The 16550-nt window shown below is 36.7% G+C and overlaps 1 protein-coding gene across 5 annotated transcripts in view; it reads right to left on the bottom strand.

The window, feature by feature from the left end:
• SMC6 (structural maintenance of chromosomes 6) overlaps positions 1 to 16550 on the bottom strand; it is a 75475-nt gene that overhangs the window by 15368 nt on the left and 43557 nt on the right. For all 5 annotated transcript variants that reach the window (XM_013052937.2, XM_013052936.2, XM_045073820.1 and 2 more), the window contains 5 exons: positions 14692 to 14827; positions 13539 to 13619; positions 12287 to 12457; positions 1603 to 1740; positions 117 to 262 (listed from right to left, as the gene is read on the bottom strand). In XM_013052937.2, coding sequence (XP_012908391.1) covers positions 117 to 262; positions 1603 to 1740; positions 12287 to 12457; positions 13539 to 13619; positions 14692 to 14827 — 672 coding nt within the window. The remainder of the gene's footprint in view (positions 1 to 116; positions 263 to 1602; positions 1741 to 12286; positions 12458 to 13538; positions 13620 to 14691; positions 14828 to 16550) is intronic.

The raw sequence follows: 16550 nt of genomic DNA, 5'->3' as shown, positions 1-16550 counted from the left end.
GTACCATACCATACCATAGCAATACTCAAACCAAACTTAAGATTTACATATAAACATTTATTTTTTATGACTTAATATATATGAATAATAAAGCAGAAAAGTGACCAACCACTTACCTCATTATTTCCTCTCGATCTCCATGACTAGCATGTTCGGCTTGTATCTTTTGTCTTAATCTATTAATTTCTTTGTCCAGAATTGATGCAGATTTTTTGACTTCTATCCGTTCTGGGCAGATTTGTCTTGCTTGTGACATTTTCTCCTAAGGTTATATCTTAAGTTTAGTATCTTTAAAACTTTTCTTTGACATAGTAATAAATTGTACTACTTGTGCCAACAAAAGCAAAGTAAAATTCTGAACTTAGGATCATACTTTTACATGTATTTTGATTACTTTTACTATCAATGTTATTTAAGCCTTACATTGAGAAGAGTTTAGACTATACAGCTTCAAGAGAAAATTGCATTACTATGCACAACTTTAGTAATTTGTAAGATCTCCGTATCTTCCTAGTGAAACCAATTTCAAGTGGCAGTTACAAAAAGTGTGGCAGACAGCTTTCTGTGTTTTAGAATGGCCTCTGAACACCAAATAGTACTGAAAACATAAACAAAAAGACCCTCATATTCATAAAATATTAAAAAACTCAAAGCACCTTTATATATAGTACTTATTTTACATTCACAACATTCCACATAGTGAGTCATATACAAGTGAGACAAGAGATCAGAGTTTAAAGATTTCATTTATTTATTTATTTATTTATTTGACAGAGAGACATCACAAGTAGGCAGAGAGGCAGGCAGAGAGAGAGAGAGAGAGGAGGAAGCAGGCTCCCCGCCGAGCAGAGAGCCCAATGCGGGACTCGATCCCAGGATCCTGAGATCACGTCCCGAGCCGAAGGCAGCGGCCTAACCCACTGAGCCACCCAGGCGGCTTTTCCTAAGAAAAGTTGGAATCTCTTCCAGTTACACCAAGGTTGCCTTCAACTTCTCATCTAAAAACAGGGCTGCTGCTGACAGCTGTTAAAAAAGGTGTGTAGGGGTGCTCCTGGGTGGCTCAGAGGGTTAAAGCCTCTGCCTTCGGCTCAGGTCATGATTCCAGGGTCCTGGGATCGAGCCCCGCATTGGGCTCTCTCCTTGGTGGGGAGCCTGCTTCCTCCTCTCTCTCTCTGCCTGCCTCTCTGCCTATTTGTGATCTCTATCGAATAAATAAATAAAATCTTTAAAAAAAAAAAAAAAGGTGTGTAGGAAGCAAGAGCTGAATTTCAGCCCGGTCCACACCCATGCTGCTCAGAGGAAGGGGTGCCTTTTTCTGACATAAAATTGCTGTCCACCTGCCAAGCTGGGCATGTAAGGAGTTAAGTAGCTGAGAGCAAGTGTCACTTTCCAAATCACTCGGAGGCATGAGATTAAACTTGCTGCCTGACCCAGAGCCTTCTCCGTGGTGGGTCGCCTCGCTGATTCAAACAGCCGTCGCTATACAGAACAGATAACTCATCAGACCACGTGTCTATATTTGGAAAGACGACGTTAAGGAAAACACTTGAACAGCCCTGACAGAGGTGGTAAACAAAACATAAAAGAAAAATGCTGGATAACCTCTAGTTCTTTTTCTTTCATATCAAGTTCTCGTTTCTTTTTATTTAAAGTATCCAAGTGTTCCTTCTGTTTTTCCTCATAATGCCGCTTCCCTCGTTTTTGGTTATCCACTTCAGAATCAGCAAGGTTTAATTCATCCTGTTTAAAGAAAGCCAAAATAATCTTTAAAGAAAAGAATGTTTTAAAAAACAATTACCAGCATAGGTACAAAACTAGCTGATAGCACAGTTGGACAGGGCTGTTAATGTTGCTTCCAGAGGCAAGTGGCAGTGCTCAGATCCAGGCGTATGAATGGGAGTGAAGGGTTTCCACAAATTAAGAAGTCACGTTATTATATTCAAATCCTAACATGAAGTCTCCACATATTATGGCGCTTTCAACTATATTTTGGGAAATAAGACAGTTTTGTGGAAAGTCAAAAGTTTTAAGCCTGAAAAGACTTAAGACAATCCAAGTGCCGGATATTCACAGAGCTGATCTGGCTTTTTAAAAAGGGGAGTCACCGCGGAAGAGAAAAGGATGCAAAGATACTTGTCACGGACCTATTTATCAGTCTGGAAACATAACTCACAATTTTAGCATTTTTAAGATGCCATTAAAAATAAATAATAGTGGCCTATGATAAGGTAAAGATGCATATCAGAATGCACAACAACCACTGGAAAAAGAAGAGAGTTATGGCTTAAAAACGAGCAGAAGAGATTAAAAAAGGGAACACTAAAAATTACCAGGCTAACCCCAAAAGGAAAAAAGAGGAAACAGGAATAAGAACCATTAAAACACAAATAGCAGCTAACCTTTTTTTAAAGATAAAATGCTTTCTTTTTAAGACCAAGTACAAGGCAAGGATCTAGGCCCATTCTACTCAACACTGTATTGCAGGCCCACGCTAATTCAATGAAAATGCAAAAAGGAAAAAAAAATGTAAAAAGGAAATAAAAAAGCAAAGATATCGGAAAGGAAGAGTAAAACCACATTTCAAAAAAGAGATGACTGGAGCGCCTGAGGGGCTCAGTCAGCTGAGTGTCCCGCTCTTGGTTTCAGCTCAGATCATGATCTCAGGGTTGTGGAACTGAGCCCTGCGTTGGGCTCCATGCTGAGTGTGGAGCCTGACTGGGATTCTCTTTCCCACTCTTTCTGTCCTAACCCCCCCAATATAAAAATATATAAAATCTTAAAAAAAAAGAGAGAGAGAGATTGTATGAAGAAATTTCAAAGGAAAAGCTTTTAAATTAGTAACTTTAGAAAACTCACTGGATACAAAACCAAAACAAAAATCAGTAATATTTCTACATGTTAGGAATAATTTAAAAATTACTTAAAATCTGTAAAATTCCCTATAGCATCAAAAATATCAAACATATACCCAGAATAAAGAACTCTTAAAACTCAAAAAGAACAACATGTGACACAAGTGAAAAAAGGCAAAGCTTTGATCAGACATTTCCCCAAAGAAGATACACACATGAACGATACGGACATAATTTGTTCAACAGTATTAGACATAAGGAAAATGCAAATCAAAACCACAAAGAACATTTCATTCTTTGGGGCACCTGGGTGGCTCATTAATCATCTGCCTTTGGTTCCGGTTACAACCCCAGGATCCTGAGGTGGAGCCCCATATCAGGCTCCCTGCTCACCCAGGAGTCTGCTTCTTTCTCTCCCCAACCCTGCTTGTGTGCTCTCTTGCTATCTCTCTCTCAAATAAAATCTTAAAAAAACAAATTCACACCTAATAATATGGTTAAAATAGAAAAGGCATACAATAACAAGGATGGGAAGGAACTGTGACACTCAAACATCACTGGTGGGAACATAAAGTGGTGCACTTTTGAAAATAATTTCAAAGTTTCTCAAAATAGCGTAAGTGTGTGGCCCAACAATTCTACTTCTAGGTCTTTATCCAAAAGAAAGAAAAACACGTACATGAATGCTCACAGCAGGAGGACCTGAAGTACCATCAAATGATGAATGGATAATAAAATGTGATACACAATAATAAAATGGCATATTACTAGGGCATACAAAGTTACTGCTGATACATGCTACAGTGGGGACGAAGGTTGAAAACATTATACCAAGTGAAAGAGTTGGGTCACAAAAGACCACATATTGTATGATTTCACTGACATGAAATAGGTAAATCCATAGAAACAGAAGTAGTGGTTGATTAAGTGTGTATTCTGTGCACAAAATACAGCTCCCAAATATATTTTGTTAGATGTACATAGAAACACTTCTACTCAGGAACTGTGAAAGGTGTTTAGTTTTAATTTCAGCAGCCACATGTTTATATGCCAGTGTATCAAAGTGCAATTGGCTTTTGTTATGTTTATCTCGTATCCTGTGACTTTGCTGAACTAATTTTTAGTTCTAGGAGTTTTCTTGTAGACTCCTTGAGGTTTTTTTTTTTTTTTTTTTCCAAGTAGACAATAATGGCATGTCAAATAGAGTTTTATTTCCTCCTTTACAATCTGTGTATTATTTCCTTTTCTTGTCATATTGCACTTGCTAGAACTTCCAATACTAACTACAGTGAGTAAATATAGCAAGACAAACATCTTTACCTTCTTCAAGCTAACTAGATTGTTTCTGGCCTTTAATGTGACGGAAGAAAATCTTTATTTCTGTTTTTCCAAGGACTTTTTAAAAAAATCATGAATGAGTGAATGTTATCAAATATTTTTTCCTCACTGATATATGATTTCTCTTCTTCAGTCTATTAATATGGTGGAAATAGTCTTGCATCTCCAGAATAAGTAAACCCCATGTGGTCACTGTGAATAATATATAATAAGGATATGTATTTTATATAGATATAGATTTTAAGATTTTATTTATCTACTTGACAGAGAAAGAGAGAGAGATCACAAGCAGGCAGAGAGGCAGACAGAAAGGGTGAAGCAGGCTCCCTGCCAAACAGAGAGCTTGATATGGGGCCCAAGCCCAGGACCCTGAGATCATGACCTGAGCCAAAGGTAGACGCTTAACCGACTGAGCCACGCAGGTGTCCCTATATATTGTTTTTCTAATAAATTGTTCAGTGCTGTAAATTTCCCAAATCACCTTCATTTTCATTTGGCTCAATATTTAAAAATTTCTCTCAATACTTCCTCTTTGGACCCCGGGTTATTTAGAAGGATGATAAGTTTCACGTATTTTAAAATTATCTATTTAAAGATTTTTAATTGATGATCTTTCAATTAAAGATTTCTAGTATGAATGCATTATAATTAGGAAACACACTGTTTAATTTCAGTTCTTTTAATTTTTTTTTTTAATGGTCCAGGAGATCATCTATCTTGGTGTACATGCCATAGCCACTGGAAAATGAGGCGTGTTCTGCCGGTGCTGGTAATCTCTAAGTAATTCTCTAAGTACTAGATCCTACACGTTGATGGTGCTGTTCAATTTTCTAAATCCTTACTGATTTTCTGTCCTATCAATTAGTGAGGGAGTTCTGTCATATTTTGCAGGTTATATGTTTGGTGCAGCTGTGCTGTTTTGGTGCACACATTTACAATTGCTATCTATTCTTGGTGGAGTAACCCTTTTGTCATTATATAATGTCCTTCTCTGCCTCTGGTAATTTTATTTTGAAGGGTACCTTACAGATTTTAGTACAGTCACCCTTGCTTTCATTTGATTATCGTTTGCAAGATATATAAACTTCCATTTGTTTATTTCACCCTGTCCATAGGTTACATTTGAATTGACCTTGTAGATAACATATATGCTAGTCATGTTTTTAACCTAATCTGCTTATACCTGTCTTTTTTTTAAGATTCTATTTATTTATTTATTCAAGAGCTAGAAAGAGAGAAAGAGTAAAACCTGCTGGTGGGGTGGAGGGGCAGAGGGAGATGAAGAGACAGAGAGTCTCTGCACTGAGCATGGGAGACTGATGCAGGGCTTGACCTCATGACCTGAGCCAAAACCAAGAGTCAGATGTTTAACCAACTGAGCCCTGTTCCTATATCTTTCAATTATTTATTTAGACTACTTACATTTAATATAATTATTTATATAATTAGGGCTTAAGTCTGTCATTTGTTTTGTCTTTTTATCTTCTTTTTCCTTCATGTGGGTTAAACATTTTTTTAGAATTCCACTTTGATTTGTCCATATATAGTACTTTTGAGTGTATCTCTCTGAACAGCTATTTTGTGGTTGCTCCAGGTATTATATATATATTTTATATATTTAACAACATAGTCTACTGGTCATAATTTTTACCAGCTTGATTATAAATACACAAGTCTTACCTCCTGTTCTAGCCCTTTATGCTTCCTTATTTTTTAGCATAATTGTCTTAAAATATTTCCTCTAAGTATTTTAGAACCATCTCAGACTCAGACATTATTAAAATTTTATTTGGTTTTAAACATAATTTTAAAAACTTAAGAAGTAAAGTCTGCTGCATTTACATATATGTTTAACTTGCTTTTCTTCCTTCCTGATGTTCTAAAATTCCTTCTATTTTTTTTTCTACTTAGAGAACTTTTAGCCATTCTGTTAGAACAAGTCTGTTGGCAACAAGTTCTCCAAGTTTTCTTTCATCTGAAAATATTTCAATTTTTCCTTTACTGCTGAAAGATATTTATGTAGCAATTAGATTATGGCTGGTCTTCTCTTTCAGCACTGGAAAAATGTGCGACTTCCATGTGGTCTCCATAGTTTCTGATGAGAAACTGGCTACCATACAAATATTGTGTTTGTTTCCCATAGAGGTAAAGTTTCTCACTGAGTGCTTTTAAGACTTTAGCTTTCAGAAGTTTGACTATGATGTGTCTTATTGTGGATTATCTTGGGTTTATCCTGTTTGGCGTTCACTCACTTTCTTAATCTGTAAATTCAGACTCTTTTGCCAAATTTGGAAAGGATGCAGCTATTATTTCTCGGAGTACGCTTTTAGCCCTGTCCTCTTTCTCCTCTCTTTTGAGGACTCCAGTGATACAAATGTCGGATCTTTGGTTATATAGTCTCACAAGTCCTTAAAGTGTTATTCATTTTTTTCAGACTTTTTTTCTTTTATTATTCTTTCTTTTCTTTTTCTTTTGCTTGGGTCAGTCTATTTTCTCTCTGTTGTTCAGTTTAATAAAGGACAATAAAGAAAAATTATGAACTACATGTTCAATACCTATGATAAATTTCAATGAAACAACACAATCCCTAAGAAGAAAACTTAAATAGTTCAGTATCAACTAAAGAAAATGGTAATATTCTATACGTAAAAAAGAAGTAATTCCAAATCTGCAAAAACTTTCAGAAAAGGGAAGGGGAAACACTTCCAAACTTATTTTATAAGGCCAATACAGCCATAATTTAAAAAAAAAATCAAACACATCACAAGAGAATCAAAGACTAATGAATAAACACAGATCAAAAATCTTTAAGAGGATGTAGTATACACACACACACACACACACACACACACACAATGGAATGTTAGCCACAGAAAAGAAAAGAAATCCTGATGTTTGCCAACAACATGGATGGAACTAGAGAGTATTATCCTAAGTGAAATAAGGCAGAGAAAGACAAATACTATATAATTTCACTCATATGTGGAAATTAAGAAACAAAACAAACAAAGGGGAAAAAGAGGGAGAGGCAAACCAAGAAACAGACTCTCAACTACCGAGAACTGACAATCACCAGAATGGAGGGGGTGGGGGGATGGGTGAAATAGGTGATGGGGATTAAGAGGTGCACTTGTGATGTGCACAGGATGTTGTATGAAGTGTTGAATCACTATGCTGTACATCTAAAATTAATCTTGCACTGTATGTTAATTGGAATTCAAATAAAAACTTAAAAAAAGTCTTCACTAAAATTTTGATGGATTTAAGAACTACCAAAAGAAGGTTTAGACTGGAAGACAGTTTGTTCATTTACTGTGATATACAAAGACTTGTACACTAACGGTCAAGGCAGCTTTATTTATAAAGCCCCCAATATAAATATTCAATTTATAATAGCCCCCAAACTGGAAACCTGTATGTCCCTCAATAGGTAAAAAAAATAAACAAACAATGACATAGCAAATATAATGGAACACTATTCAGCAACAGAAAGGAATGAATGACTGATTCAAGTAAAAATATAGATGAATATCAAAATCAAGAAGAGTAACTTTTATTCTATTCACTTTCAAAATATCGTGTGGACATATGTGCTAGACAATGTGTTATATCCTGAAGAAGGTCAAACCAAAAAACGGTAAGTGTACATAATGTGTGATTCCATTATACATAATTCTAGAAAGTGCGTAGACTACAGTTAACAGCAAGGAGATTGGTAATTAGGAACATGGAGTGAGGACAGAGAGATTACAAGGGACATGGGGAAACTTTTGAGTGTGAAGAAAACATTCCATTCTCTGTGGCCACAGTTTATACATGTCAATACCTATCAAACTGTATACTTTCATGTGTATTCACTACACATCAATTGCATCTCAATAAAACTGTTTTTATTCAAAAGTGTCCTGATTTGGGGTGCCTGGGTGGCTCAGTTGGTTAAGTGTATGCCTTTGGTGCAGGTCATGATCCCAGGGGCCTGGACTCAAGACCCACATCAGCCTCTCCCTCTCTTTCTCCCCCTCTCTGTCAAATAAATAATTATTTAAAAAATAATTAAAAAAAAATCTCCTGATTTAAGGACCACCAAATTAAATTTTATTCTGTGTGTTGGTTTGGTTTTTGGACCCAGCACTAGCCATACACACTGTGATGATCATGGTCAGCCTTAGGAGCTACAGTCAGAAACAGAGAAAGAAATGAACACCAACCAAAACAGTCAAAACAGACTCAAGAAAGACAATATTTGGAAGTAACCCAAAAGGAAAAGAACGTGTGAGGTATCTGAAAATATTTACCTCATATAACACTGGATATAGGCTATCTTCTATTTTAAGACTACAATTTATTACACCTTGTTCATACTGCTAAAAATAACTATCCCCCAATCAGAGAAAGACAGTTATCACATGATCTCACTGATATGAGGAATCTGAGAAACAAGGCAGAGGATCATGGGGGAAGGGTGGGAAAAATGAAATAAGATGAATGCAGAGAGGGAGACAAGCCACAAAAGACTCCTAATCTCGACACAAACTGAGGGTTGCTGGAGGGGAGGGGGTTAGGAAGGATGGGGAGGCTGGGTGATGGACACTGGGGAGGGGCTGTGCTCTGGTGGGTGCTGTGAGTTGTGTAAGACTGGTGAATCACAGATTTGTAGCCCTGAAACAAATGATACAGTATATGTTAATAAAAAACAAAACCCAAAAAACTATTCCCCATGGTAGATACCTGATTATAAAAGGGTTCTATGAAAACTAAAAACATTGTTACATCGATGGAGAAAAGCTGTTCCTTTACTTCCAACAGAATTTTTAAAAGTGGGTGCAACTGATGTAGTAGGAGACATTACAGTTCGTGAGTAATTTATGAAACAGGATGTTTGAATCATTTGTGGTAGGAACTTTCACACTAAATAATGCCGTTTGTTTCAGGGAGCCAAAGAGTAAAGTGTTTCAGGCCACATTTGTGCCGGTAAATCTTCCCTCCCAGCAGCCGTGGAAATGTACAGACTTCACTTGTGAAATAGGATGAAAAGAACCTGATCTGGTCGCTACCCCTTCCTCCACATTTACCATGACTGTTTGATCTGTCCTTGTGCACTTCATAAATGTATGTCAAATTTAAAACCAAAAGTGAAGCAAGAGGGTATTTTATTTCATTCCATCTTATCGATGGAATGAAGGGCTACTGATATGAACAGCCAGTTAACGACACCTATCCTGGGTTAGGTAAGGATTACAAGGGATTAGGTCTAAAATTAAAGTCTGATGTAGTAGCCCTAAACCAGTAGCATTTCTAACCTTTAAGAAGTTACAGCCTTTAGGGCGCCTGGGTGGCTCAGTGGGTTAAGCCGCTGCCTTCGGCTCAGGTCATGATCTCAGGGTCCTTGGGATCGAGTCCCGCATCGGGCTCTCTGCTCGGCAGGGAGCCTGCTTCCCTCTCTCTCTCTCTCTCTCTGCCTGCCTCTCCATCTACTTGTGATTTCTCTCTGTCAAATAAATAAATAAAATCTTTAAAAAAAAAAAAAAAGAAGTTACAGCCTTTATTTTTTTTTTTTTTTTATAAACATATATTTTTATCCCCAGGGGTACAGGTCTGTGAATCCACAATAGCCAAACTATGGAAAGTTACAGCCTTTAAAAAGTAGGCTGGGATGGTAGAAGGAACATAATCATTAAAAAAATGTTACTATCTTAGATGCCTAAGAAAACCAGTGTTACTCTGTGACATTAGATGATTGCTATTACTGGCACTTGTTTCATATAAACCTCTATCAATTATGAGGTTTTAAAAAATTAAAAAACATTACCTCGGAATTTTTAAAAGCACATGATCACCCATCACCCAAACAAGCTATCAGAAACTGAGAGGGCTTCCTATTCTAATAATGTAGCCCATCTCTTCGAGTAGGCTCAATGTGGGTCATGTTCCCCATCCAACAAATTCAACTTGCAACTAAAACTACAGCATTAAGTTTGTAGTATAAATCTAAATAAACTGTTCAATGTGAGGAAAATATCCCCCATACCAAAATTTCAATGACTATATAGCTAAGCAGAGCCCTTCAACCCTCACCATCCCCGACACAACATCAACAGTTGTCCTAAAAGCAAACAGATCACATCTAAAAGCTGCTAATGTATCATGACGGCAGTGTCTCAGGAATTAAATTATTTTGTTAACCTGTTGGTCCTGCTGTTATTGATGGACTAGTGAGACACGACACTGGGGAGGAAAAGCCAGTGGCTGGCTGACTGCAGGCAAGTTCACTGAAGGACTCCCCTCCTGGCTTTCAGTTATTTGCAGCCAAGGCAAAGAGCTAAGATCAAGAACCCTCACTGCCCTATGCCCATATTTTCTGCTCTTAAACTTTTTCAAACTCCCAATTCCAGGAGCTGCGTTAGCCTAGAGGTCCCTAAAAGAACAAAACAGAGCTCTTCATCATTTCTTGTTTTGAATTTTAAATTGTCTGGGATGAGTAATTTAGGTGCTGATCTTTCCTTTCCTATGTTGTTTTAACATATCTCATCATTTTGATTTTAAGACACCCTGTTCTGTCCCTTACCCATTTAAAATATTTTTTTATCCTACCTTTGCTGTGACTTCACAGCTTTAATTCCTGAGTGCTGAATTCTACCTTGTTTATTCCTGATGATTTTTAATATTTATCTTACTCTGTCTTACTTTGTTTTCTTTTAAAAACTAGTTTTGTCTTTTTTTATTTTAGACTTCTTGCCTTTTTCTTATTTCCTGTAGCAAATGCTTTCATAATTATTTTTCTCAATATTACCTTCAATACATTCTCCTTTCTCACAATTCTAATATTGAAACGTTATATTTTCGGGGGTGCCTGGGGGCTCAGCTGGTTAAGCATCTGCCTTTAGCTCAGGTCATGATCATAGGGGTTCTGGGATCGAGTGCCATGTTGGGCTCTCTGCTCAGCAGAGTCTGTTTCTCCCTCTAGCTCTACCTGATGCTTCCCCTGCTTCTGTGCTCTCTCTCTGTCAAATACATAAATGAAATCTTAAAAAAAAAAAAAACCCAAAACAAAAAACTTTATCTCAGCTAACTTATCAGTCTGCTTTCCCATTTTTTATTCTTATCACAAATAAAAAGGACTTAAGTTGCCCTGGGTTATACATGAGGCAGGACCCCAGGCCCTGGACAACAGTTCCAGAGAGACCACAGCAAACCGTTTTTCTAAGCAGCACATCTGGCACCTTCCTCTAATATTCTCCCAACGCTGTAAGTCAGGCTTTCTAATATTTTCAGTGGACACAAGTATAGTAAAAGTTATATGCACAATTCTTTAAAGCTATTAAAATATCTAAAACCATTTTGATTCAAAGGGAGTTTTCCTGCCCAAAAAAGGGGTTTATGTTGAAATTCTATCACCAACATACCCCTCTCAGACTCTTAAAATACACTATTCATGCTTCTCAGAGTCTTGTAAAAAAATTTAAAGTTCTGAGAATAATTGAGCTATTCATAAAAATGATAATGACAATAAGCTATTGATAATTAAGCTAATAAAAAACAGGGAAATGTACATATTTGTTAAATAATTTTATTTTCCTAAATTTGGTTTCAAAAAGCATGTGCTTAAAGAAAAGAAAAGACCAGCTTAATTGAGGCTGGAACATTAACAGAGACATATCAATAAATAAGAATTCAGTGGTATTTTATTTCAAGTTGACTTTTATATCTAATCAATAACTATTTTTATATAACTAATCCCTGAAAGACTGAAGGAACGCAAGGAGGGACAATGGAATAGGTGAGCACAGAAAGAGAACAGCTGGATAAGATATCCATGCTTCTGGTTCTAAAAAAAGAAGAAGAAAATCACAAAACAAAGAGGGAACCAAATTATAATCTTCTGGGGGAACAATTTTGGTAATTTATGATCCTAAAGAGATTAACAGAAATGTTTAATTCTAACTGACCTACTGACGAAAATTTGGTTTACATCCCATTTTATGTGGTTATATTCACATTTGACCATGAATTCTATTAGGGAATTATCTAGCAAGTACAGCACGGATACACAACTGAACCATAAAATACGCATATAACAGAATAACAATAACATATACCTTAAGTGGTTCTGCTAGGTCTGAGAGCTGATTAATTTTCTGTTTAATTGCATCATACTTGTTTTCTGCTTCTATTTTCAGACTTTTAAGATGTTCCATATTTTTTTTTTGTTGTTCCATATTTTTCTCAACCATTTTCATTTTGATTTTATTTTCTTGCGCTTCATCTTCCTGGTTACATTTACAGAGCATATGGAGTTAATTAAAATACTTAAGTTATGAAATAGAAAAACAGTACGAAATTCTGAGAGAGGAGACACTACAGGCTCCAGGCAATCTGATGAAAGACAAATACAAAGAACACTAGTATATTTTCATACCCTTAGTTGTTAATCAGGAAGTACAAGAAAATGACTCAATAAAAAGATGGACATTTGGGAGACAAGTTAAACTATACTCCGCTTAAGGTCATCAACAAAGGAGAAGAACTTTTATTTTATCTAGTTACACTGTCTTTCAAAGTGCAGTGTACTGAATTAGCCCCAGCAAAAGTTAGATGCTGAGGAAACAAAACTGACCAAGACATAGCCCATACCTTTAAGAAATCTAAGGAATTGAAGCAGAAAAATAAACAGTGGAAAACAAAATTACTGATAACAAATGAAGACAAATTCTCATTCCCAGAAAGCTCCCATACACTTTATGTCTTGTTCTCTGTGAGATCTCTCAGCACTTAATATGGTGCCTGGTGCAGAGTGGATACTTAATAAATAGTTATTCATTTTAACCAGACCCAATCTACCTAATTCACTGTTTACTGTAACTCAGAGAAGCTAAGCTGAATGTCATACACAGTTCCTTGGAGGGGGGAAAAAAAAGAGAAACAAATGTGTGATAAATTAAAATGAAAACCAGTTTCTAGCAGACAAAAAAACCAACAATGCGGAGCCTAGCTACAACTGACTAAGAGATATCCATTAATACTAATACTGACTCATTGTGAAATATACTCTGCTAGGCAGTTTGGTTTAAAAGGCCACTGTTCAGAAACATACTGTTTAAGCTTTGATAGTTTTATTACATGCAGTAGAAGACAAAATAAATTATTATGCATGCAAGTTACATATACAAAACACTAAGGAACTTAAATGCTGGAAGCCAGGTAGTTTCTACCTTATTTGTAAATGAAGATAGCAATCATAAAAACTAGCTCCAATTAAAGGATTAAAAAAAGGCTGAGAGAAGGTGCTATTAACATAAATGACAGTTTTGTCCTTTAGCACTACATTTAAACTGAGGAAAAGAATCTTACCAATGTTGCAATATCTACAGACTGGTGTTCTTCTATATTCTCAAGCTCCCGAATTTCAGAAATACTTTCTGTTATTTTTACCTGAAAGAAAAGTATTTCAACTTTAGTAACATAAAATAAATTAAAGGGGTGCCTGGCTGGCTCAGTCAGTAGAGCATGTGACTCTTGATGTTAGGGTTGTGAGTTTGAGCCCCATGCTAGGTGTAGAGATTAGTTAACAAAATAAAATCTTCATAAATAATTAATTAAAAACAAACAAAACAAAACCCCAGAAAGGATATATTAATCCACAAAGTTCTTATTTGCTTTTGTTACAGAGGGGGTTCTGTAGCTAATGAAAGAGCCACATTAGTATTAAATGAACAAAAGGAAGTTGTGTATAAAGTCTGCTGCTATCACCCTTATGACTAATCCATTCCCATGGAAAAAAAGATAGAAGAATTCCATCTTAGCATTTAAAATGATGACAGTGTTGGAATCATCGAGAAAATCTTTTTCTGAAACACCCAGACTGAGGTTACGGCAAGATTTTCCAATGCAGTGCTTCACAAAGTATGACCCAAGCACACCCTGGTGCTTCTGAGACTCTTTCAAGGGGTCATGAGGTCAACACTATTTTCATAAAAACACTAAGACACTATGTACCCTTTTGATCATTTACGAAAATATAAAAATGTCAATTTTCTCACTAATATTTGGTTTTAGAAAAATATCCATAGAAATGTTATTTTTGTTAATACATGAGTTTTTGTTAAGTACACCAATAAATATTCTTAAAGTTTGTTTTTTTTTTTAAGATTTTATTTATTTAAAAGAGGGAGGGGGAGAGCAGGAGCATGGGTAAAGGGAAGAGCAGCAGGAGCAGACTCCCCACTGAGCTGGAACCCAGTAGAGAGGGGCTCGATCCCAGGACCCTGACATCATGACCTGAGATGAAGGCAGCTGCTTAACCAACTGAGCCACTCAGGCATCCCTTAATTTTTAATAATTAGGTAAAACCCACACACATGAAAGCTCTTTTAAGACTGTAAAGGGGCTTGAGGCCAAAAAGTCTGAGAACTGCTCCTCTAAAACTAAATGAATGGTAGGAACTTGAAAACAACTGCAAAGTAGTAAGTTGAAAAAAACAAAAGGACTTTTTTTTTTTTTTTACCTTTAACTCTCTATAATGTATTTGGCGCCTTCTAAGAAATTCTTCATTGCGCTTAATATCCTTTTCAAGGGCAGACAAATGTTGCTGAAGATTTAATATCTGGGCCTTTTTATTTTCAACTTCATTCTCCAAGTCACTGGGCAGAGAGGAGAGGATAAAAAACACCTTAAATCTATTTCTAAAAATTACAAATACTTTAGATCTTACAAGGAAGAGCTTATTTGCAACTCTGTTCAGTTAAACCAGTTCTATATTCCTACCAAGTTATTAACAACATGAAAATATAGAGATTTCAGTAGAATCTAAACAGAGTCATAGTTGACTCATTTCATTAAGAAATATTTATGATTTCTGTGTGGCAGGCATCACGCGCAGTGACAGGCAGAGGTGGAAACAGAAGGATTCAAAGAAAAGGAAAAAAAAACCCTAGGAAATAAACTGTAACGCTAAAATGTCAACATGACACTTTATATCCTCAGAACTACAGGAACCTAGGAGTGAGCCTGGAAGAAGTGACAACTAAACTGTGTTCTTAAAGGTTCCCTCCGCTGGACCACCTAAGGGACACAGAAAGAACACACTGAAGCACAGAGAAGTGAAACAGAGAAACTCGGCAGCTCAACACAGGCTGTGGCTAGGTAAATGCTCCAAACATGCGGGAGTGGGAGGATGGAGAGGGAGACAATGAAAAGAGATGGGAGAAAAAGCCAGCGGATGCCAAAGCCGTAAAGCGTCTCTGTGACAGCAGTCACTGTCTTCAGAAGTCAACGGTTCCTGCCTCACTGACCCAAGCACCTGTCTCCCAAAGTCGTGTGCCTGGTGGGAGAGAACCACCTTTGCAGTTAAAAACTTGTCTCTATTGACAGTATTGGCCACATTTTAGTAAGATGCATATTTTCCCACATTTTAACATCTCTGAAATCATCTTCCAGTTCATGGCTCAATTAGCAGAATTTTTTTCTGTTTTAATAATACGGCAGCTTAAATTTGATGAAATACTCTGTGTTACCTTGCCAGAATCTCAAAATAAAAAAAGACTCAAGAAATGTCAGCTGAATGAATGATAAACATGAGGAGAGGAGGAAAAGAGTTGTGGTATTTCTGGTAAAAATGGGGGCCAGATACAAGAACTTAAGATGGCTCCTCAAGATGTAATAAGAAATATCTGTATTACTTGAATTACCGTATATACATCTGTGCCTATACTAACAAATGGTAATTTCACTAAAAACAATAGAATATTTACCAAGTAAACAAACTTTGAAACCCAGAGCCTAAACCAAAAATAAAAACCAGTGAAATAAGCACCAAAAATATTCTGTTTTACTATTTCCTGAAAACTGCTAAATGGTACAACTTCCTTTTTGCTGGCTAGGATGAATTCTGTCACACACTTTTTTTTTTTTCTTTTTAAATTTTATTTATTTGAGAATAAGACAGAGTGAGCAGCAGAGATAGCGAGAGAAGGCACAAGCCTGCTTTTCCCTCTGCTCCCCACTGAGGACAGGAGGCTCGATCCTAGGACCCTGAGATCATGACCTGAGCTGAAGGCAGATGGTTAACCAACTGAGCCACCCAGGTGTCCCTGTCACACAATTTCATATAGTGTTCCTCCTTAGTTTTTAAATAACTTTCACATGGAGCAAGAACCTATGCTACCAATGAAACAGGTACAACAACTGAGCTAAGTGTGTGTAGGCCGTTTGCGTGGGATGAACACACGCTCCAGAGCTGCCCATCCACATGGTACACTCCTCAGTCTCCAGCCCTTACTCTGCTACGTCTGTTTCCATGGCCCTTGACCGAGTTAGTATTCATCTACAGTCTCTGCCCACTTTCTCAATATAAGCTCCAGGATG

The sequence above is a fragment of the Mustela putorius genome, unplaced genomic scaffold (genome assembly GCF_011764305.1).
Source record: "Mustela putorius furo isolate JIRA1106 unplaced genomic scaffold, ASM1176430v1.1 tig00537284_pilon_pilon_pilon, whole genome shotgun sequence".
Lineage (NCBI taxonomy): Eukaryota > Metazoa > Chordata > Mammalia > Carnivora > Mustelidae > Mustela > Mustela putorius.
Note: the sequence above shows the minus strand (reverse complement) of the source record. Positions and strands in the feature narration are given on the sequence as shown.